Source organism: Sparus aurata, chromosome 1, assembly GCF_900880675.1.
Source record: "Sparus aurata chromosome 1, fSpaAur1.1, whole genome shotgun sequence".
Lineage (NCBI taxonomy): Eukaryota > Metazoa > Chordata > Actinopteri > Spariformes > Sparidae > Sparus > Sparus aurata.
The window spans coordinates 40,308,641-40,333,531 of record NC_044187.1 but is presented as its reverse complement, the minus strand read 5'-3'; the positions used below and the strand labels follow the sequence as shown (position 1 = coordinate 40,333,531).

The 24,891-nt window shown below is 41.9% G+C and overlaps 1 protein-coding gene across 2 annotated transcripts in view; it reads right to left on the bottom strand.

Annotated features, from left to right (window-relative positions):
• The window catches only part of vps37c (VPS37C subunit of ESCRT-I), a 31,809-nt gene extending 7,069 nt beyond the window's left edge, over positions 1–24,740 (bottom strand). The window contains exons 1-4 of one of the 2 annotated variants that reach the window (XM_030416703.1): positions 24,213–24,740; positions 23,666–23,785; positions 10,516–10,687; positions 2,838–2,920 (exon numbers count right to left, since the gene is read on the bottom strand). In XM_030416703.1, the coding sequence (XP_030272563.1) occupies positions 2,838–2,920; positions 10,516–10,687; positions 23,666–23,758 (348 nt within the window). In that variant the 5' untranslated portion in view covers positions 23,759–23,785; positions 24,213–24,740. The remainder of the gene's footprint in view (positions 1–2,837; positions 2,921–10,515; positions 10,688–23,665; positions 23,786–24,212) is intronic. The other variant, XM_030416694.1, reaches the window with a different exon arrangement.
• Positions 24,741–24,891: the final 151 nt, after the last annotated feature.

The window sequence follows — 24,891 nt, the reverse complement described above, 5'->3', positions numbered from 1 at the left end:
ATTCTAAATGCAAGACTTTAAGTTGTGAGTTTCCATGTAAAAGTGTCTGTCGTAGCATCGCTGTGCCAGCTTGTCTACGTCTGTGTCTAAAGTGCATCTCAAGCTTCGCTCACACTACAGGACTTTCAAAATCCGACTGTGAAATCTGGTTCCATTACAGACATAATGAGAATGTTCACAGATGTTGTTCTCTCTAATCTCAATCCTGCACACACTACAATACTTAAAAATAATGGCATATCACACATTTCAGAATATTGTAAAGATTACTGTGCCAGGCAGAGCTAAAAGTAAACAGACAGGGACAACTCTTGTAGAAATGATAATTCTTTGCATTAAGAAATGAAAGAGCAAAAGAAATGAGTCTGGATGGTCAAATGGTCTGGGAGATGTGGTCATCTGTCTATTCTTTTGTGAGAACAGATGGTGAGACTTTAACTGTCAGTTTTATTATCTGTCAACAGAAGTATGCTAGCTAATGTTAGCCTCAAGGGCAAGGGTTGTTTTAAACTTGCTTAGCAACACCATCAGCTGCTTCAGGATATCTCTCTTATTGGCTGTTGTGAAAGCACTGACGTGATGACAATAGTGGTCGTCCAGATTTTGAATCCTAAACATCAAACCGGTTTGATATTTATTGACCCCTGATGAGTCTGGAGCAGTTCAGGAGGTTTAAGAAAAGATCTATGCACCCCTCACACCCCTATTGACCGATAATCTGGGATGACCTTCAGGATATACTAGGCTCCCACACCAGATTTCTCCTTTGATTTTCAGGAGTGACTAATCTGGGTTACAACTGCCTGATACTCCTGTCATTTTTGTCTGTTTGTTCGATTGATTTATATGTATCACTGTTTGTAAATAATTTAAAGCAATGCTGCAGGTCTATAGACCTGTGAAAAGGACAAGCCCAGAACCTGCAGTGTTACGCCTTGCTGACTAATTAAAGCAGCAATGTGTTTGCAACTTTTAAGGCTACTCTGTAAGGTTTATTTTTGAGTGTCATTCTTATATCATCAAATACCAACCAAAATATCTAACAAGTTCACTTGGACATTGTTGGCAACATACTGTACTTTAGGATTCCCTGATAGCATAAAAGTGATTGCACTACTACAATATTCTTTGTGTTTTTATTGCCTGTGTTGTTGCTCTGAGCATTCATTTATAGGGGAAGTACACAATGGACTATAAAACTGACCTCCCCATTGAGTCAGTTAAGTACATCTATATAGTGATTGTGGAACAAAACCTTCTTTCGTAACTTTTCATTAAAATTCCTCTCTCTAATGTAAAATGTATCATAGCAAAACAAAGGCCTGATTTAAGTAGTTGAGGCCAGGAAATGTGTCAGACCTTAAAATTGGGCTCCTGAAGTTGGGAGTCAAACAGTTGGGAGTGAGTAACCGTCAAACAGCCATAACCTGACAGAACTGTCAAGGCACAGAACTGTATTATTATATTATTATTTCTATGTATATATATCATAACAACCAGCCACGAACTGTAATGGCATGAAGCGTCCCATGAAGTGAGATACATAGGGCATGTCATGTGTTTGCAATTCTAATGTCCTTAAAGCTAGGGTCTGTAATGTTGTTCAGAAACACATTTTGTTATACAGGGTGAAATGATCCTGCTATCCTGAGAGTAGTCAATACATTATGTATTCAGAAAAAGGAACGAAAATAATCGGACCTCTGTGGCAGCTGTAGGACTGAGAAAAATCTGACCAATTCGTGCCGTCCGGCCCGGACAGCACGGATTGGTCAGATGCACAGATTGGTCAGATGCCTTCATGTCTCGTCCTCTGTCCCTCCCTACTCCGCGTGTGCACACCTTACGTTTCACTGATGCCAGAAATATTCAGCACACTCCTCTGCAGAAATACGAGTTGCAGGAGAAGACGTTCATTTGGTTACAATGGCAGAGAAAATGCAGCCAGCATTACTTGTAACAGCTCACCCCGCTAAAAAGGCAAGGAAAAGAAAGCCTGAGGCAGGAAAGGCTGCAACGAAAAAAGGCTCTGGATGAAGAAAGAAGTCGGACTGAGTCAACATCAGTGTGGCGTTTGAGCGGTGGAGACAACTGGGGCATGTGAAGGGCTTGAAAAGTGATGCAGAGGTTGCTCTCTTTCTGTTGGACAGGTAATTGTTTGTTTTGTTTCAGGGGGATTTGTTATTTTCATGAAATATGTGAGGTTTGCCAACTTGGCTACGTTTGTAGCTCGTATTGGCACAATGCTAACGTTAGCTTCTTTGTGTGTTAATTTTAGCCATGAGAATGGCTAATGAGTCGGCCCAATTTCCACTGGATAGGGGTCCGCTGCATTGCGGCTCCGATCCGGTTTTGCTCCGCCTTCCGGCAATTCCCACTGGTTGCGGTTTGAGTTCGCAACGGCGCAGTATGGTAGACAGCTGGCCTCACGATGTGTGCTAGTGACAACACTAACCGGATGTAGTGTGTTATGGGTTAGGGTTAGGTTAGCGCTTGACTTCCTGTGTGCTCCGTGCTAAATTCAGCTGAATTGCTGCGTCTTGCTCCGGCATCTCCTTCTCCCTGCTGCGTCCCACTAACAGATGCGCGTTAAGTTTGTGGAGGAGTGGCTTTGGACGGAGCACTGACGGGATGGGGAGGGGGGGTGGAACTTAGAGGAGGTGCCACTTTCAAATCTTGCTAGCTCTCTTGCTAGCTCTCCAGGATTGTAGACCCTAGCTTTAAATGAGCCTCTTTAATTTCAAATTATAGAAATATAGCAGAACATTTCATGTGTGTCTGTATGTGTGTGTGTGTGTGTGTGTGTGTGTGTGTGTGTCAAACATTTGAGTTCTGACCTCTGACTCTGCCTCTGTTTTGCTGCCCTCTGTCTGTAGTCTGGTGAACAAAGCCTCTGGAGACACCTGACCCACCATCCCATCTGAGGAGAGAAAGAGAGACAGAGAGAAACCAAGATAAAAATATATTCTAGCTGAGCATAAGAAAAAACTGTTCTGTTCATCCAGGTCACTTGTTCAGAGACCAATGATATTTAAATGGTCACATGTATCTCAGTGAGACAGTTTGTTCCAATGATAAGAATGAGGGAAGAAAAGTCCTTTTTTTAAACACTATTTTTAATCAGGGCTGAATATTTAGGCTCTGCAGTCACACCTGTCTCTGCGCAGGATGGAAAATAAGATTAATTTTCCCAACACTGTAGTGTTGGACACAGATATTGCAGGTTGTTCATGCTGTTCTGTTGTGTCTCATTTCAGACCTTTCTATGGCATATTCACCCCTCGATACCACCAGATGTGTGTCCACTGCAGCTCTGCCATGGCAGCAGAGCTGATAAGTTTCACTCTAGTCAAAAATCTCAAAAAACAGACAAATACAAGCAAATATAATCCTTCCGTTGGGAACACTTCGTAATGTTGTGTCTTTAACACAAACATATAACTGCGGTCGCAAGTGATTATGTAATTAATGCGGGAACTCCTTGGTCTTGTGACTCTGTCATTGTCTGGCAGTGCTGTGCTGTGCCGGACTCAAATTCAGCCGGTGAGGGTTGCATACGACGGATGGCGGAGCAAAACCGTACCAGAGCTGGAACTCAGCAGACATGCATCCAGTGAAATCTTTGGGTTAGAGCTGTTCCCATTCCAATACCAGTATAGACGAAGAAGCAGTATATTTCACGTGAGTCAGATGGAGCTAGCAACATGACAGCTATTTGGCATTATGTCAATATGTTACTCTGGATAACCCTGCCAGTAAAACAGTGACATGTTCAGTATGTAAGGATGTAATTTTGAGGGGTGGCATAAGAGTTGCCAATATCAACACCAGCAACCATTTAAAGCATTTGAAAATGCATCATGTGAAAGAGCACGACAAAACTGCTCTTCCCAAACTTTATCAGACAGTGAGGGAATATGTTTCATGTAGGCTAAAAGACATGGAGGTAGTCAGTTTCACATTACATTGACATTTGGACATCCAACGTGTGCCTCAAGTTTTTGCAGAGTCTACACAGTGGGTGGATACAGTATCGTTTCAACATTTGCCCTTCAAAGTGCAGTGCTGCAAGCAAACTAGTTCCCTGAGTAAGTTTTAAAGGAGATGGTTGGGAATACCCCAGAGCTTTACATCAGTGGGGCTCTACATAAGGTCGGGCCAGCTTCAGCTCCCCCTGTCCTCAGTGGTTGAGGAGTTTAAAGTTGCCAAGTGCAGACTTTCCCTCACATATAGGGACTCCGAAGACCAACTCACCAGGGAAGCAGGAATTATAACATGATCGGGCAGGAAGTGGGCCACTAGCACGGCAGATAACCAGGCAGAATCTTCTCTGAGGACCAGAGACATCATCGGAAACCCTTGCACTGGAAGGCAGGGTCTAGGAACATCCCACTTCCACCAGTGGTCGAAGTCCACTCCCAGGGAAAGGAGGACCTTGATCCAGGACGAAGTCCGAAGACTTGAGGAAGAAGGAAGGAGAGCTAAATCCATCAAGCTCAGAACTCAAGGTGCCTGGACAAGGTGGAACCTTCCCAAAAGGACAATCACGTGGAGTGAGATGTGGCGGCTGGAGCCGTTCCGTATCTCCTTTATGCTCCGAGCAGTGTATGACACCCTACCGACCCCAGTCAGGTGGGGAATGAGGGAGGACTCACTGTGCAGGCTGTGTGGCGGTAAAGGAACAATGGCGCACATCCTATCAGGTTGTAAAACAGCATTGACCCAGGGGAGGTATAGGTGGCGCCATGACAAGGTGTTGGCACAGCCCGCAGATATCCTGGAGCAAGAGGGGAGAAAGAAACGTCTAGCCAAAACAAAGCCACTGTTGAGTACCATCACCTTCGTAAGAGTGGGCCAGAGACCAGGCGTCCAGGGCCAAGCCAGGCAGAATCTCCTGCAGTCAGCCCAGGGATGGGAACTGGAGTTCGACTTGGGGAGAAAACTCCACTTCCCAGAGGCAGTACTATCCACAACTCTGCGACCAGATGTTGTCATGTCATCTAGAGGTGAAGAAAATAATCCTGGTGGAACTAACAGTCCCGTGAGGAGAAAATTGGCGGCAGAGAGGAAGAAAGCAAAGTACCAACAGCTTGTACAGGACTGCCGGGACAAGGGGTGGACAACATGGTTGATGACAGTGGAAGTGGGTTGTCGAGGATTCCCAGCCCAATCAGTGTGGAATCTGTTGACAAAGACTGGAGTGAGAGGCCACTTGAGGAAAACAGCCGTTTGTAGGTTGGGAGAAGCGGCAGAAAGAGCCTCCTGTTGGCTCTGGCATAAAAGAGAGGACACTAGCTGGAAGCCTGGAGGAGGGGGGCAGTGACTTGGCCAAGCACTGCTGACCCGCTAACTGGAGAGTGTTGTGGTTAAGGGTCGAAACACTCTAAGAAGGTTGGGGACCACCTGATGACCCCTCCCCCAGGTCAAGGCTGCATCCATGAACATGGATTGATAAAAGCATCACTGATGTATTATAGAACTGAACTCCCTGGGAAATCAGTGACCTCCAGGAAAGTCTGGATGGCAACCGAGGAAGGTCGGTGACGCTGGAAAGACAGCTAACCTCCAGGAAAGACTGGCAGGGTAACAGGGGCTAGCAACCCATTCGCAAGAGGGCTCCAAGCAAGCTACAGACACAACAAAAGAGCAATACCCCCAGAGTCTCCCGAGAGGGGGGGGGGGGGGGGGGGAGGATGAGAGACTCACTAGGACAGATTCAACGGCAACGACCAGGACAGTGACACAGACACAGAGAAGGCTTAAACAAACCACCTTGACTGGGGAGGCATGGGAAGTCAAGTGCAAGTGCGGAAAGATCTGCAAAGGTGCAAGAGGGCTAAAAATACACCAGAGCAAGTCCAAGTGTGGACAAGGATGGATGCAGGCACACTGCTCAGACGATCAGTCTGGTGAGACGCAGGAGAACCCTAGGCAGGAAGCACACCATAGTCCTAGAGATCTCTCAGTGCATGCAATCCCCCAAGAGCACACAAGGAGAACCTCAAATGCCACCCCAGAGAGCCCACCCCAGCCAACGAAGGAAAATCTCAAGTGGCCGAAGATGTGTGAGACCAAAGAGTGGTCCATGTTCGAGGAAGATCTGGACAAGGTGCTGGAAGCGGCACAAGCAGGATCAGCAGAAAGAAAGATGGATTCACTGACAGCCATCACCTATAACTTGGCAAAAGAACGGTTTGGATCAGTGCCAAGGAGAGAGAAGAAAGCCAGACAAGAAAATCAGGAGAACAGAAGAGAAAGAAAGATAAAACAACTAAGGAAGGAGATTAAAGCCTTGAGGAAGCAATTCAAATTGGCAAGCACGAAAGAAAAGGAAGGAATAAAAGAACTGACAGCCAGCCATCGCGAGCAGCTGATCAGAGCAAGAAGGGCTGAGAGGTTAAGGCAGAGGCGGAGAAAACAGGAAGCTGCAAGAGCCCAGTTTATAAAAGACCCCTACCGCTTCACCAAAGCACTTTTGGGAGAGGCAAGGTCTGGGACTCTAACAAGTTCCGAGGAGGAGGTGGAGGAGTTTGTTGAAGAGACATTCAGTGACCAGTCAAGAAACATCGCCCCAGCAGAGAGAGAGGCCACTTGAGGAAAACAGCCATTCGTAGTTTGGGAGAAGCGGCGTAAAGAGCCTCCTGTTGGCTCTGGCATAAAAGAGAGGACACTAGCTGGAAGCCTGGAGGAGGGGGGCAGTGACTTGGCCAAGCACTGCTGACCTGCCAACTGGAGAGTGTTGTGGTTAAGGGTCAAAAAACTCTAAGAAGGTTGGGGACCATCTGATGACCCCTCCCCCAGGTCAAGGCTGCATCCATGAAAATGGATTGATGTATTATAGAACTAAAGGAATTATTTATTCCTAGATGTATTTGAAGTTGATGTTGCAAAACTGTTTTAAACTGTGCTAAAGTGGCTGAACTTTAACAGTTTTTAAAGGAATCGTTATTTCTTGCTGGATTTCCTTATTTTGTTTTCAGTCATGACTGACTGTCAAAATAGATAAAAGAATGTTGTCTGGCCATCATACTCTGCAAGGTTTTTCCTGAGCCAGGCCACACAACAATGATAGCAATCCTTCCACATCCATACAGGGTTGGTAGTATATAGAGCTAGGGGTGTCACAATCTTGATTGCAAGTTGGATATCGATCGAAATGAAGTCAGGATCTCGACCTTCCAAATTAAAGTTGTTAGCAAGGATTTAGCCACACCCCAGCATCACATCCAGCAGGCATGCCAAGAAGTAACAAAACACATACACAATGACGTCAAGTTGACACTCAAAGATGTCAGAGACAATCTGCCCTTCTTGGACTGTGCAGTACACACTGAGGAGACAGAAGCCTCAACACTGAGGTGTACAGAAAACCTACACACACAGATCAGTACTTGCTGTTCATCCCTCATCACCAACTGGAGCACAAGCTGGGGGTCATCAGAACCCAAAACCATCTGAGACCCTGCGCATGCTAAATTTTTGATTCCAAGGTCACGGTTTGATTCGATTCTCGATTTTTACATTTATTTTTTTTAAAGCACAGGTTGCTATGCCATTTTTAGACTTTTATGCAATATGATATCTGACCTTTGTTTGCAATGTACCACACTACATTGTCAAATTTAAAACATTTATTAACAACATAATGTAACAATACCTTATATCTTCAGTCAATTGGAAACTTAAACAAAATAACCTGCCATCTAGTTTAAACTTTGGCTTTTTTGTCGACAACACAAATGTTGTCAAACATAACTCCTGGAAATCCAAAATACTTCCACACCGGCGACTTCAGTGAAAGAGGAGGTCGGTTCTGTTTGATGGGTCTCCTGCATCTGCAGCTGCCATTGTTGTAAGAGTGGCCCTGGAGGATATCATCTCCCCTGTGCTTCCCTTAGATTTTAAATCGAAATCGATTTAAATCGAAATCGTGACACCCTCAGTGGCTACCCAAACTGGACCTTTGTCAAAATCTTAACCTTTTAAGGTTTTGACAGAAGAGACGGAGAGGAGGAGATGGAAAAACGCAACGTTGTCATTCCTTATGTTGCAGCAACATCTTTAATAAGTAGGATAAGTAGGAATAAACATCATATCTGGTTCATTTTAAACCCACCAACACACTGAAGGAGAAACTCCATCCTAAGGACAAAACACCCAAACATAAACAGAGTAATGCCGTCTATGCTGTTCAATGCAGCCAGGACTGCACAGATTTGTACACTGGCTCGACAAAACAGCCTCTCCATGGCACAACACAGGAGGGCCAACTCCTCAGGTCAAGACTCAACAATGTAAACATCTTGGCCAGAGAAGACAGATGGCTTGAAATAGGAGTAAAGGAATCAATCTATGTCAAAGTGGAGCCACTAGCCTCTTTCACACTGCCGTTTGCATGCGGGGATCCTGCGCCAATTCTCCGCACCGCCTCTGTGTGAAAGTTTTTAGATGCGGAGAGGGGGGAAATTTCGCTCCGGCGCTGATCCGCCTCTGGAGGTAGTATCAGGGCCGCATTATTGGTGAGCCGTCGCAGTGTGAACGGATAAGCCGGAGGCGCGGAGCGAGGGCGTGTCGGTCTGACAGTCTGATAACTGCACAGGTCCTTCACTCAACTAAATACAGAGAAATGTCTCACAAAGCAACGTTACAGGACCGAACAAAAGTAACGTGGTAATTGTAACTGTCTTTAGCAACTTATATGAGGAAAACAAATACCACAGCTGTACGTGGAGAAGCGTCCGCCCTCCTGTCTGTCCTACCGACTCTTCGTCACATTCCTGCCCGAAAAACAGCGTCTGTCACCGGCAAAAAACTTTAAAGTTTGTGATGAAAATAAATCACCGCGACCGTCAGCCCTCCTGACCGAGACTTCACCGAACTTTCCCCCAGAAAACAGCCTCCATCCCCGCGAGTGACAGAGTCAGACAGCGTCCTGTTTACTGATGGTGATTATGTATAATTGTGTAATTTAGCGCGAAAAACTTAACTCCGTCACTTTCCAGGTGGGTCAGGATCTCAATCACTACACATTATAACAGCATCTATATGATTATAAACTGTCCGCGGGTTTAGATTAACAGGGGAACACCTGGGGGAACACCTGGGGAAACACCAACGTCATCAACATGACGTGTACGTCACGCCTCTTTAGGAGCCGCAACGCTGGCTTTCTGTGTGAATTACACATGTGAAGGCGGAGATGCTTCGCTCTGTGTGAATCACCATCGGCGGAGAATTGCCGAACCACCGCTCCGTAGATAATGCGGAGAGGCTGTTTAAAAACGGCTACTGTCTTTGAACAGAGGAGAGGACCCAAGACATTACTTATCACCCACATACAATGCTGTACTGAGTTCTCCCCCAGACAGCTTAACAACCCTTCACAACTGGGCTCACCTACATCCTACCTGAAGGCCGCTTGAGTCAACGACCCACAAGAGGCCATAACGACTCTAGCCATTTTTAGATAGAAAAGGCGGCACATTCACTCCAATGTAAAGGCAGCAATGTGACGCCCTGTCTTTCTAAAAGGGAGGTGTGATATTCCTCCTTTTCCAAAAGCCGCCACTGCGGTAGGCAGAAACATGTGACGTGACGTGGAACACGAAAACGAGAAAAAAACAGGAGATTTTAATTGCACTCTGAAACTCAATGCTCACACGTGTCCTTGACGACTCCGTATGGACACTCGAACAAACAGTTTAAAAAGCCTAACCCTAACCCTAGGAAATATCTTTACAATACCCACTGTGACTAAAAATGATGGCACATGTTTATCACAAGTTATCAGAGCTCCAAGTGATGTCTTCAAATTTAATGACAGCTCCATGTAAATATTGGATAATCTATCACACTAATAATGCATTTTCCATCCATGTAATGTAGATGATAGCAGAGGCAGTCAGAGTCAGGCTGCTGCTGGCTCTGGTAGTCAGTCTGCAGATAACGTCAGTTATTTGTTGTTCCTCTTGTTCCTCTATGGGATTATCCTTAAACAATAGCTACTTGACTTGTGGACTCATTTTACTTATTTGAGTATGGTTTATTTGTTTATTTATTTATTTTAATAAACTAGGTTGTATTCTTTTTTCTGTACGAATAGAATCGATAGAGCATCGGGATGGCTAAATCCTTATCAATATACATCCCTAATTACAATATAATGTTAGATAGCTAGCTAATTAGCTATGCGATTGTTTCATGCAAGTTATAATGACTAGGACCATAATACATTAAAACAACAGAGAGTTCTCATATCCTTCTGTTTGAAGTGTGCCCCTGAACCCCTTTTGGAGCGCCATGTAACCCAAACACTTTGGGCTAAGTGGTTAAGGGGCAAAATGGGATTGGTCTTTCTGGCATTGCTAGAAAAACTTGAAAACATTTTAATTACTTTTCTTGACAATTCCAAGGTGTGCTCCAAGCTGTTTGACAATCTGACACAATCACAGCTCATGAGTCACTGTTTGAAAGTGTAAGGAGTCTACATCCTTCACCCTTTGCTCACCATCCTACCTCTTAGGGAGCAGTGTTGTCTGTAGGTTTCTCTCACGGCCTCTAGCTGAGAATATCTCTCCACCAGCACCTCCTTCTGTGACTCAAGGCGAGGCTTCACGTCCAGGTTTTGCTCAGCCAGGCTGCGATTTGATGCCAGGGCCATCTCCCTCTCCAGCTGAATGTTCTGGATCTGAAAGGGAAAAAGACTGACATCTGACTATGGCACCACAGCTTTACATTTTAGTAAATGTTTGGGTGACACTAAATGCCGAAGAATACGTATTTTATTATTTGCAGTGCAGAAATTGTTCTGTGGGGTGTAGGGCTTGCTTAAATGTGTCACTATCACCATAAAAAGTAAAGTGCTAAAAGCTGGAATCTGGTGAGAGCCATCATCTTGTTTACATGTTCTCTGAGAAGATAGCTCCTGATTTCAATCAGAATTCTCTACCTGCACAAATGTATTTTAACGTCTATTTAGTTCCTGTCAATTCTCCAATAATGTTACATTCATCTCCAACTCCAGTGTTGACAATGCTTTTTGTTCTAGTGACTTTCAGTTACCTTTGTACATATTGTTAATCACATTTACTGTTTGTATTAGTATAAAATGTTCTGATCATTCTGATATCACCTCAGTGTCTCACATAACATTTTGTGATGCTAACATAATATTAAGTTGCAATGGTATGGAGTTATTTTTGTCTCAAAAATACCTGTAAACGCACAGAGGGTGATCTACAAACATTCCTTGGTTTGCACACGTGTTTTGCTATCCACAAATACACATTTCTAATTTGTTACTTGTATTTTGGTTTTTACAAATACATGTGTATTTGTGAATATATAATAATTTGTAAATAAAAAAATTCATTCGTAAAAAAAATGACATTTACAAAAACGGAAAATTCTGCTTGTGAAGTCTGATTCAGCATTTGTGGATCACCAATAACACACACGCATCTCTTTCCTCGATGACGTATATCGGAGACATTCTTGTCGAGATTCACACAGATCCACAAACAAATAGGTCTAGATTCACAAATGGCCCGCCCTCCTCACCACTAGGTGGCAGTGTTTTCAGCCCCTCTCGGAGGGCCTGCCCGCTGCCAAGAGTACCCATCTGCAGTCAAGATGGCCGACTAGGGCGCCGCTATATATCCAATCCATACCGGAAGTCCCAACCGGAAGTTGGTTAATCACCAAAATAAAACCAAAATAAAAGCCGCAATGTATCCAATCCATACCGGAAGTCTCAAGCGGAAGTTAGTTAATCACCAAAATAAAAGCTTTAAAAACACGTACGTTTAACCATAGACTGTATGGTTAACACATAACATAATTCTATGCATTTTGTGTATTTATATGTTTATCGTAACGGTATAATTGATTAGTTAATCGTCTCGCCACGACTTTACTCAGAAGTTAGTTAGAAGCCTATAATAATCGCTAACTTATAATGTTAACATTTCATGGATTCAGCTTCAATATCAACGTTATGAATAAAAATGTGAATATTATGTTTGTGCGGTGGTGGTAGGGGGCACACACACACACACACACACACACACACACACAAACAGTAGGACTGAAGTATAACTAAGAATAAATAAACTGAATTCTCAAATTAAATAGAGAATTGATAAAAAGGTCACAACAAATGTCCTACTTACTATCAAATTAGTACATGGTAAATGTTAATTTATGTTACTGTTTCATTGATTTACAATTAATATTGATAGTAAATATTAATATTACGGTTATTAAACACAAATACAATGTTTGTGTGTGCGTGAGTATATATATGTATGTGGGGGGCTACTCACACATATCATTCACGCTAGAACTGAAAAATAAGGCCAACACTGTAATTTAATAGTTGCACATAAAAATGAACACATCTCCAGACCCAGGAACTCCCTGTTCTGTTGCATCACACTTATCTGTGGCCACTGTGTTGCTCGAGATGCCCCCCTCATCCCTGATGATCCCTGGTGGGTGAGGAAACGACAAGCTAGACTGATGTCTTTAAGCTCAGTTTCTTTATTACTAGTTGTTATGTCCCGGCCTAGGGTATACCGGGGCATGACATATTGGTCTCTCCCTTTTCCCACTCCCAACAATAAAACACCAAAAAACCAACGGATGCAGTCCAAAAAATTAGGGGGATTTATTTACCCAAACAAAAAAATGACTTCAGGGTGAGCAATACCTAAAACAATAAACAAAACAAGCTGGTTTTTAAAGCTTTCTTCCCTAACTCAAAACAAAAGTCAACAGAAAAACAGGTTATCTTACCTTACTCCCTAACCAAAAAACAGGAGAAAAAGGTGCACAAAGAAAAAGGCTACTCACCCCTACTAAAGTGGACTGAAAATAATTTAACAATATTTACAATATTTACAGAGAGATCAAAATCTCTGCTACAACAACAGCGAACATCAATTTCACAAGTCACAAATCAAGCCAGCGAGTGTGAGTGAGAGAGAGAGAGAGAGACGCCCAGGTCTGCAGCAGGCTCCACTTTTAAATGTCCCCAGTCTGTTGGATTCCACCAATCAGCAGCCTCCAGAATTACAACCAATCAGCAGCCTCCACCTGCACTGGCACCTTTTTGGACAGAACAGAAACAGGGAACACAGCACCTCCTCTTGACATGGAGGGAAAACAACACAGACAAATGCAACAAGAATAAATACAAATCATGACCCCCAGGGTCATAACACTAGTGCAGTGCCCGTAAGAAAAATGTATTCCTATAAAATAGTGGGAGGTTAATTAGTTTTTCATGGATGGCCAAATGAGGCTGTGTTTGAAGGTGGGACGTCAGGGATATTTAGGTTTGTTGTGAAATCCGATATTCCAGGGTATAATTGGCTGTTTTTGACTATTTTTGATTTTGCCATTATATTTCACCATAAAAACTATTTACTTGGTGTCATTATTTTCAGCACAACCTCACACATGTGACTGTACAGTTATTTTTTTATTATGACATACTGTATTAACACAATGGACCTAAAATCACAAAAAGCACATAAAATCCGAGTAGACAAAGTTAGATTTTTTTACTGTGAAAACCACAAATACGTTTAACAAACTATTTTTTTTTCTTTCTGCTAGCTGCTAGCCGCTAGCAGCTAGCAGCTAGCTAGCGGCTAGCTACACACGAACATCCACAGATTCCGATTCCACTTTGTTGTCCGCGCGTCTCCAGATCTCCTTAGACCTGAACAGACTCGGTCCGGACTCGTTTAATCTCATTAATCCACAACAGTCAGTTTAGATGCACAGAACAGAACAGAACGGGACCGAACCACCGGCAAAATCCCGGTCCAGCTCGCTCCGCTGCAGGTATAAATCTGCTTGTTTCTTCAGGTATGTCGTGGGCTTGAGCTCTGCAGTGACTGGCTCTGGTGCGCACGTGGCCACGGTGTGCAGTGATTGGCTCTGGTGCACACGGGACTGTGGTGGCTCCGTGGACAATGCTCGGCGGAATTTGTAAAGCATTTATGAAATAATTTATTCACGGTATCATTGCAGTCCAAGCAAATGCTTAGATGCACACCACTGAACCACGCAGCAGCCATGTTGAAAGTCTCAGGTCAGTGTGATCCTGATCCGCAGAGATATTTGACTAACAGAAACACACACACACAGACAGAGATTCTTTGTATTTATAGATAGATGCTTTTGAGCAAACAATGTGTGGGTAGTCTGTACTGTGCTTAATGAAAGCATCCTCTGGTAATCAGGCTCGGCTATATACAGGAAAGACGGAGAGAGCACGCCAGCTTCCTGCAAACAAGATCCTGTATAATATATGGGCAATACAGTCCTTGCACTGTATCACCACCAATGATTGACATCAGGGGTCCCCAAACTTTTTTCGGTGTGGGCCACATCAACTTTCCTTTCTGTGGTGGGGGGCCGGTGTCAGTCTATAACAGGAAATGATATGGGCCAACTACCACTGTTCAGCTATTAAACAAGTCCTTACCACCATTACCCTTTAATCTCAATGTCCCAATTCAAAATGTTGCACCATAACTGCATATGAAAAACAATACAAAGGGATCTACCATGTTAAATAAAGTTTATTTAACATTTAATTTATTTTCATTAATTGTATATATTAGGAATTGAGGAAAACATCAACACTTATAGAGAAAATACAACACAAAAAAAATGCAATACTGCTGTTACATGACTTTTCCTAAAAGTGTCTGTATTTTAACTTTGAATAGTTCTTATATAAATTACACAAAATATGATATATTAACCTATTTCGGCCATAAGCGGTCAAATTGACTGCACATCACTTCGCGGCGTTTCATTGTTCCATTTTTCGTGCGGTTTGCTGCTTTCATTGTCTCTCTTGTCTCTAACTGTGTTTGCGGTCTCCAGCTGTGCCTCTTTGTGAATTTACTAGTGAGTTAATAATTATATAGTTGTATTAAGTAGCTTGTTTGGCACCATGGGTAAACAAAAACAGGACTTCCTCCCTCCATGAAACAGCGAGCAGAACTGTTCACAGCACGAAGTGCTGAAATGATGCGACTCTGACTGTGTACCAGCCAAGGAAGACTGTCTGCTTCCTGAGCACCTGTACAGGTGTTGGCACCTTTAGTGGGGCAAAGTCAACACCAGAGTCTGTAATGTACAACAACAACACGGCGTGGACGTCCCGGACCAGATGGCGAGGCTGTACTCCGTCAAAGGCGGAAAGATAGCCAGTGGCGGTCTTCTATAACCTCCTCGACCTGGCTGGGATCAATGCCCGCATCTCATTCAAAAAGCACCAGCAGTAGGAGAGGCCGGAGGAAAGTCCTGCAGCAGCTGGCAGAGGAGCTGAGGGCAGAATGCATGGAGGGGAAAGCGGCCCCGGCAGTCGGCACAAGCTGGGCAGCAGCAGAAGCAACCACCACAGCAGCAGCAGACACGGAGACGGAGGCAGTGCCGGTCCGAAAGAGCTGCAAACGGAACCAAACGTTGGACATTTGAAATGCCACAAGCCAGTGTGTGGTGACTGTGAGCGGAGGTAATCTGCAGACTGTGACCAGTAATCACAACAGCTCTTCTTTTGTTTGAGATCAGCTCGTTTCCAGCTTTTTCGATTATTATATTTTTTTAACTTATAGGCCTATATTATTATAAAATCATTCATAATCAAATAAGTTACTTTTAATTGTTCTAACTTGTCTCTATTAAATTCTTGTGTAAATATGCAAAAATAACGGTTTACTATGTTATTAATAAATGTATAATTAAACTTGTTAAAATGTACACTTTGGTGTAATTTCGTTAAAGAAAAATATATCATGACATAATGAATGCATTCATCACTCAATCGGGAATTGAGAGATTATAGAGTTTAAAATCTAGCGGCCTTCTGAAGTCCAGCTGACACTTTGGTCGAATCAGAAACATATAATCTGACCGGATCTAACTCTTGGGTCTTGTAAAGCGTACTGTTATGCCTTAACCACGATATAGATCATTAAGATTAATTGGATCAGATCTGACTGGAATGAATCCGTCACAGTTGCTGGTAAACTGAATCAATTCACCCACCCGGCGCCAGCACACAAATTCCCCCGCATTTGGCGGATGGCGGGTGCTAATTTCGATCCCTGCAGTGTAATGAAGACATACATTCATTCTTTCCTCGTTACATATAGATATGATTATCGAGAGCTCTCTCTCTCTCTCGCTCTTGCTCTGGCGTCTTGCAACGAGGATGGAGCCCGACACTGCGGCACGTTGCCAAGCTCTATAGGAAATGCAAATTTTAAAAATAGGCACTTTTAGAGAGATTGTTTGGGCTTTTATTTTGGTTTTATTTTGGTGATTAACTAACTTCGGCTTGAGATTTCCGGTATGGATTGGATAAATGGCGGCTTTTATTTTGGTGATTAACCAACTTCCGGTTGGGACTTCCGGTATGGATTGGATATATGGTGGCGCCCTTGTCGGCCATCTTGACTGCAGATGGGTACTCTTGGCAGCGGGCAGGCCCTCCGAGAGGGGCTGAAAACACTGCCACCTAGTGGTGAGGAGGGCGGGCCATTTGTGAATCACGACCTATTTGTTTGTGGATCTGTGTGAATCTCGACAAGAATGTCTCAGAAATACGTCATCGAGGAAAGAGATGCGTGTGTGTTACTGGTGATCCACAAATGCTGAATCAGACTTCACAAGCAGAATTTTCCGTTTTTGCAAATGTCATTTTTTTTACGAATGAAGTTTTTTATTTACAAATACACATTTATTTGTAAAAACCAACACACAAGTTACAAATCCTAACTTTGTGTTTGTGGAAGGAATATTTACATGCATAGAACAACACTGCCACCTAGTGGTGAGGAGGGCGGGCCATTTGTGAATCACAACCTATTTGTTTGTGGATCTGTGTGAATCTCGACAAGAACGTCTCAGAAATACGTAATTGAGGAAAGAGATGCGTGTGTGTGATTGGTGATTTACAAATGATGAATCAGATTTCACACGCAGAATTTTCCATTTCACAAATATAAAATTATATATTTACAAATACACATTTTATTTACAAATACACATGTATTTGTAAAAACCAAAATACAAGTTACAAATTAGAAATTTGTATTTGTGGATAGCAAAACACGTGTGCAAACCAAGGAATGTTTGTAGATCACCCTCTGTGCGTTTACAGGTATTTATGAGACAAAAATAACTCCATACAATGGCTGCTTGCAAGAGCTGCCAAAAAATAAAGTGACTTATGTGCGCTGTCTGGAAAAGGCAGCCAGTAAAGCTCCAAACACATGGTTATTAAACCTGATGGTGCTTTACCTTATTTTAGTAGCCAGTTGGGCCAGCTGACTGGCAAGCCCTTACCCACTAACCTTGCTAGTAAGGTGATTAACAAAAATGCTTGAAACACCTTAAAAAAAGAAACAAGTAAAAACTGTTGTACAGTAAATGGTGAAGTCACTAAATTAATAATGAAAAAGCTGTATGATAACAGCTTGGAAGTGTAGGTAAAGCTGCTCTAAAGTTGACAGGAAGCTGTTTGTAAAATGGAGAAATGTCACACTAACTTGTGAATGCAGTGAATTCTGCTCTTTTAGACTCGCTGTTGCTATTTAATACAAAATGCTGTCTTTCTCAGTGAAAAAGAAGAGTTTGTAGAAAATTATATTTCTCAAAGTAAGGTACAGGAACAATGTATTTCTAGCTAGTGTTTAGTTCTGGTAACAAAACTTGGAAATCATAGTTATACTAGTATCAACAAATTCCAAATTACACCTGAATTGATTTTAGAAAAGATGTTAAAGGTGCTTCCAACCTCAATTCACTGTATAGTATTCACCAAATCAACAGGGGTAAGCTTTTCTACAGCTTTCTTCAACATGGATTATGTACCTTGACTTCAACTATATGTAAGAGTGAGTCCAGTAATAATACTAGAAAATCTTTTATTTCCTGCGAAAATACAGTGTGAATGCTGACAGCTGAAGCGATTTCCCAAATTCCGAAAAACATCCTGCCGAAAATGCATAAAACTATAAGAATGTTGGAAAAAAGGCGAAAAGCTGTAGATTAAGAGGGCAGTAAAGATGTTAAAATGGTGAAAGAAGGCTAAAAAGGTGAAAAGTTATAGGCTGAAAGAGCTTAAATAGGTGAAAAAAGGAGGAAAGGGATGAAAAGCTGTTGGGTAAGAGGGCAGGAAGATGTTAAAATGGTGAAAACATATGAAAAGCTGTAGAGTAATAGGGCTGGAAGAGGTTAAAAAGGTGAAAACATATGAAAAGCTGGAGAGTTAGAGGGCTGGAAGAGGTTAAAAAGGTGAAAACATATGAAAAGCTGGAGAGTAAGAGGGCTGGAAGAGGTTAAAAAGGTGAAAACATGAAACGCTGTAGAGTAAGAGGGCTGGAACAGGTTAAACAGGTGAAAAAATATGAACAGTTGTAGAGTAAGAGGGCTGGAAAAGGTTAAAATGTTGAAAAAAGGCTAAAAGGTGAAAAGTTAAAGGCTGAAAGAGCTTCAAAAGGTGAGAAAAGAATGAAAAGCTGTACAGCAAGAGAGCTGAAAGAGGTTAAAATGGTGAAAAAAGGATGAGAAGATGTAGAGTAAGAGGGCCGAAAAAGCTTAAGAAGGTGTAAAAGGATGAAGTAAGAGGGCCGAAAAAGCATAAAAAAGGTGAAGAAGGATGAAAATCTGTAGAGTAAGAGGGCTGGAAGAGGTTAAAAAGGTGAAAAAATATGAACAGTTGTAGAGTAAGCGGGCTGGAAGAGGTTAAAAAGGTGAAAAATGGATGAAAAGGTAAAAAAGTTTAAGGGTGAAAGAGCTCAAATAGGTGAGAAAAGGATGAAAAGGTCAAAAGATGTAGAGTAAGAGGGCTGGAAGAGGTTAAAAAGTTGAAAAGAATATGAAAATCTGTAGATTAATAAGGCTGGAAGAGGTTAAAAAGGTGAAAAAATATGAACAGTTGTAGAGTAAGAGGGCTGGAAGGGGTTAAAAAGGTGAAAAAAGGATGAAAAGGTAAAAAAGTTTAAGGGTGAAAGAGCTCAAATAGGTTAGAAAAGGATGAAAAGGTAAAAAGATGTAGAGTAAGAGGGCTGGAAGAGGTTAAAAAGGTGAAAAAAGGATGAAAATGTATAAAAGTCACAGGGCGAAAGAGCTCAAATAGGTGAAAAATGGACGAAAAGGTAAAAAGATGTCGAGTAAGAGTGCTGGAAGAGCTTAAAATGGTCGCACATACGCTGGAAAAGGAGCAACCATGGAGCAAGCCAACAACATTTTCTAGATTTCTATGTATATATTGCCTATGTCAAGTGAAAGAAGTGGAATCCAGATCCAGCTGAAGAGAGTTCTTTCTCCAGATTTTCCAGCTGCTCTACACTGTAGCAATGATGTCACACACTCTGGCTCCAGCAATACACACTCAAAATGTCCCCATAAGAATGAATAGGAGAACCCCTCCCAAACCCCTGCGATTTCTGAAAAAAACGTAATGGTAATCGCCGAAATTTGTTCATGTTGAGTGAGAGAAGACACTGCTGAACGCGTTCATGTCTTTTCATTTCGGTCGAGTGAGAAATGAGGGCACGGGAGCGAGAGACAAATCAGGTACCGTCTGCTCTCGGACAGAAATTTAGCCTCAAAATTAACATTGCGCCTTATGGGAGGGGGCGATGACTTCTCGTTGCTCTCGGGCTTCTAAATCCAAAACCGTAAATCCCACGTCTAAAATGAGGCAACCAGCTGACACCCAACAAGTTTTCCTACATTTCTATGCATATATTGTCTATGTCAAGCAAAAGGTGTGGGATTAAAATCAAGCTGAAGACAATTTTGGCTCCCATTCTTCGAGCGGCCTCTCACTCTAGCGATGATGTCACGCACTCTAGCTGACGCAATACACACCCATTATAAAATCAGAAGAGGGGCTAAAAATCCTTAAAACTAAAACTGCGATATTTTCAAAACCGTACTAAATTTTTAAAAAATAAATATATCATCAATAGTTCAAGGCCTTGAGACTGTTTTAAAGTTTGAATGGTGTCTCTCGCTCAACGTATGGGGAACAAGATGAGGTTGAAAGTCGGTGAGTTTTGAAGAGGATTTGAAGCTTTTCCCATTTGATTCAATGTAAAAAAAATTTGGGAAAAAAGCTGAATTATTGAAAAAGTGGAAAGGTTGAAAAGTTGAATGGTTTGAATAGCTGAACGTATGCTGAAGTTATAGCAGAATGAAATTTGAAAAAATCCCCATAAGGATGAGGCAAAATTTTGCAGAAAAAGCTGAATATTTCAAAAAGTATGAAAGATAGAAAAGCCAAAAGTAATAGCAGTAATGTCTTAAAAAGCTGAACATTTTGATATTTGAATGGTTTCAATCGCACAAAGTATGTAGGAGGAGATAGATGCCGAGAAACTGGTAGCTGGTAAGGCCGAAAGGCTTAAAAGCAATAGGTTTAATGGGCTAACAAAGTTCAACATTTTGATAGCTGAACAGTTTCTCTAGCTGAATATGAAGTTGAATGTTTAAAGGAGTTGAAAAGGCAGAAAGATGAATATCTAAAAAGGCTAAAAAGCTGTAGAGTAAGAGGGCTGAAAGAGCTTAAAAAGGTGAATAAAGGCTGAAAAGGCTAAAAAGCTGTAGAGAAAGAGGGATGAAAGAGCTTGAAGAGGTGAAATAAGGTTGAAAAGGAGAAAAGTTAAAGGCAGAAAAAGCTTCAAATGGCCTCACACATGGTGGAACAGGAGCAGAGCCAAAGATTAAAATGTCCCTATTACAATGAATGGGAAAATGCCCACCAAACCCCTGCAACTTTTGAAAAAACTGTAACGGTTATCACCAAAATATAAAGTTGGAATGGTGTCTGTAGCTAAAAAGAAAGATGAATATTTTAAAAAGTTGAACATTTTAATTGCTGAACATGAAGTTGAATGTTTGAAGGAGCTGAAAATACAGAAAAATTAATGTCTGAAAAGGCTAAAAAGCTGTAGAGTGAGAGGGCAGAAAGAGGTTAAAAAGGTGAAAAAAGGCTGACAGGTGAGAAGTTAAAGGCAGAAAGAGGTTAAAATGGCTGCAGACATGCTGCAGCAGGAGCAGAGACACAGACAAAAATGTCCCCATAAGGAATGAATGGGAAAATGCCTCCCAAACTCCTGCGATTCTTGAGAAAACTGTTATAGTTATCGCCAAAACATGCTATATGTTGAGTAACAGGAGTCATTGCTGAACGCACCCATGTTATTTTCATTTCTGTAGAGTGCATAATGAGGGCACAGGAGTGAGAGACAAAACAGGTACCGTCTGCGATCCTCCAGAAATTTGGGCTCAAAATTAACATTGCAACTTATGGGGAAGATTCAGGAGTACGGGCAAAACCGTAAGTCCTACAGCTGGAATGAGACCATCAGCTGAAAGCCAACAAGATTTCCTACATTTATATGCCTATATTGTCTATGTCAAGTTAAAGAAGTGGGATCCAAATCAAGCTGAAGAGAAATTTTTTCCCGTTTTCAGAACTGCTTCACACCCTGGGGTGCGGCAGTTGATGATGTCACGCACTCTAGCTGACGCAATACACACCCATTATAAACTCAGAAGACGGGCTAAAAATCCTTAAAACTAAAACTGCAACCATTTCAAAGCCGTACAAGATTTTTAAAAACTGATTACAAGGTCAATAGTTCAAGGTTTTGTGATTCATTTAAAGTTTGAATGGTGTCTCTCGCTCAACGTATGAGGAACAAGAAGAGGTTGAAAGGCGATGAGTTTTGAAGAGGATTTGAAGATTTTCCCATTTGCTGCAATGTTACATTTTTTTTTGAAAAAGCTGAATTGCTGAAAAAGTTGAAAAGTTGAAAAGCTGAAAATTACAAGGCTGAAGGAGCTTAAAAAGCTGAGTGCTTGCAGCATTCACACTAATAAGGAAGAGAAATTCCAGAAGAACAATAGTGTGAATGTTGAGTCAGCATTCACACTAATTAGCCAGCTGTTTATGAGTTACTGTGTGCTGTTATGACTCTGTTTCCACAAGTGGACTATCAGTTACAACCTGCAGTCACTTACCTCTCCTGTTCTTGTTACTTGATTAGATGATAATTGATCAATGACTTTATAACTATTTTGTTATACTTTATATCTTCATATCTGATTCAATCCTTAACATAGAGGACCTGGTAATCTTTTTAAATTTGCTTCTTATGACTCAGACTCTGATGAGGGCACAATAGCTTTGAAACGTAATATTGTCTGCACAATTACTGTAAACCTTCTATTTCTACTTGGATAATTTATTTATTGTTTATTTTACCAAAAGAATACTAATTGCATTCGTTGCTCACAAATGTGAGGATGAGCTGCCTTTCTCTTCTTCATATATTTCAAAATTTAGGATTTTCAGTGTTTTGGACTTTGGATAGTGTTTGGGGAAATAAGCATAACAGGAATGAATGAGGCAAAGTCAAAGTTGAAAGTAAAATCAGTGGTGAGCAGCAGATTTCTGCCCAACAGTTTTAGTGTGTAAACTACATGGAAAGCTAAAACTAGAGTCACCCTGACACAAGACACTTTACCATCAACGTGATTCTGAAGCTGTTATTTGAAGCTCCTGGACCAACTGATGGTACTCCCTGTGAAGTCTGATCTTTCTGAGGATCTCGTTCATCCACACAGATCTCTGTTTCTCTGTGCCAAGTGCACAGTTTTGGCACTCTCTCTCACCCTCAATCAGAGCCAATTCAAGTGCTCTCCACCTTTAATATTCTTGTACGCAGATGTTTTTTATTCACCAGGCAGCTAACCATCTACTAACTAGGATGTTAACAACTTCTAGCGAGCCAACATTAAAAGTCACATTCATGCTGACTTACTCCCTAATTATTATTAGTTTAAACCGTTTTCATTAAACAATTTTTACATGCTTAGCTGATTAATGTGAACAAATATCAACAGGACAACTATTCATTCAATTACATATGATTATACAGTCACAGTCAAAAGTTTACATCCACTTTTAAAGAACATGTATATCTTGGCAGACTGTAAATGGTTCTGATCGTTTTTTCTGATCAGTTGTGATGAAATCGTTTTTTAACATTGAGATGCTAGTATATCGATGTGTACCCTTAATAGCTATGAATGGGACACTGGCCATGGTCGGGTGACTGACGCTTAGTTAATTATTCTGCGCAGCGTTGCCAAACCTTGTTCAAGGTTAAACTTCAGAGAGAGACTCTAAAATTACTTTTACAAGAGCTACGTTAGTGGACCGCCTCCACTGCTATTGGATCCAGGCCAATACTGACCCTGAACCAGGTTCTTCACTGTGAGAGATCAGTAACTCTTTAGTTAGTGCTTTTCCAAACACAAGCTTGTATTCACATCACAGCTGGTGCTTTTTCAGTCGGTAACTTGAATGCAAATTCACCTGCTCGGTGAAAGCAGCAGCTTTTTTCAACTGCATGCTTTGATGCAAATCAAATGAAAGTGAAATAAAGTTCAGCAGCAAAGTACGCAACCACCAAAATCTGAGGCTCACCCAACTAAACACTGTGCAAGGTTTAAAGACTTCAAAGTCAAATCCGTAGCTCTTCACAAAACCATTTAATCTAAGAGGAGAGCTTCTCTGGAAAGAATCGAACCGAAGTGGAAAGTGAAGCATCGTTTTTACCTCGTCAGACTCCAGAGCCATAGACTCCACCCTCTCCGGGTTGTCCAGGAGCTCCTGTAGCTCTGATTGGCTCAGGTCCTGGAGCTTCTCCATTTGATTTGCCAGGATGGCTGTCCGTCACCAAGGAACCAGGAAGAAGAGTTAAAAACAATGTTTGGAAACAGAAAGTGGACAGTCAGCGGCCTAATTAGTGTATTTCTATTGTTACTAGCTTGAAGTACATAATTATTAGTCACCGAGTGATGAAGTCATTGTCAACAACTCAAGACAAAACAAGCCATGTCATCTGGAGCCACTCTCTTTCCAAATAAAAACTACCATGATCGTAGTACAGTTTATGACTAATGTGACATTTATAAAATCAGAATAAGTGACAGTTACATATTACAAGTGTAATGTTTTGTGTACTGCTGGCTAATAGCAAGCTAGCATATTAAAGCCAAATTATGGATGTAAGTAACTGTAGGCCACAAAACAGAACGAGCTGTTCAGACGAACACGAGTGCCAGTGGTGCAAGTAAGCAGGTGGAAATAAACTGGTACTTACAAGATGCTAGCAAACCAAATTCAGCTCGAAAGTGACTGGCGGTGACATTCAACACCACCTATTTATTTCAGCTGACAGGTGACGTGACACGTCCTCAGGATCTCCGACCTGCCCTGACAGAATCCAGCTGAACGCAAAGCTGCCGAGTCGCTTTCAACGCACTTTGGCCGGCAAGCTAGCTAGCTATAAGGCTGAGATCCAGTCTCACCTGACGGTTCCGCGTTGAGCAACCCGATGACAACAACAGTCAGTATGATCGCAATGTCAGGCACTTAGCCACCGTCAACTTCGAGGGAAGACCAACGATTTGGCGATCAAACACGGAGCGCTAAAAGACTATTCTCGGTCATGACGATCCGCGTTGAACGTCGTAGTATTCCTACAATGCTTACTTTAATAAAAAGACCACTGCAGTCCATAAAATATGTAGCAGAATGACAATTATTTTACATCAAAATAGGAAAGTTTCACTCTACACTGACAGTAGCCGCCGCCATTTTTGGAACTGTCCATGTTCCATGGTTTGCGGGGGGTGATCAGACCAAACTTAAATGTTTTCGAACAGCATCAGCAAAATATAACGAATCCCTGACGTAGAGTTATAAACGTTTTATAAGACTGCTGTGTTTGCCGCCCTTTTTAGGTGTAATTATTTTCATTGGGAAAATTTTTCTGTGGT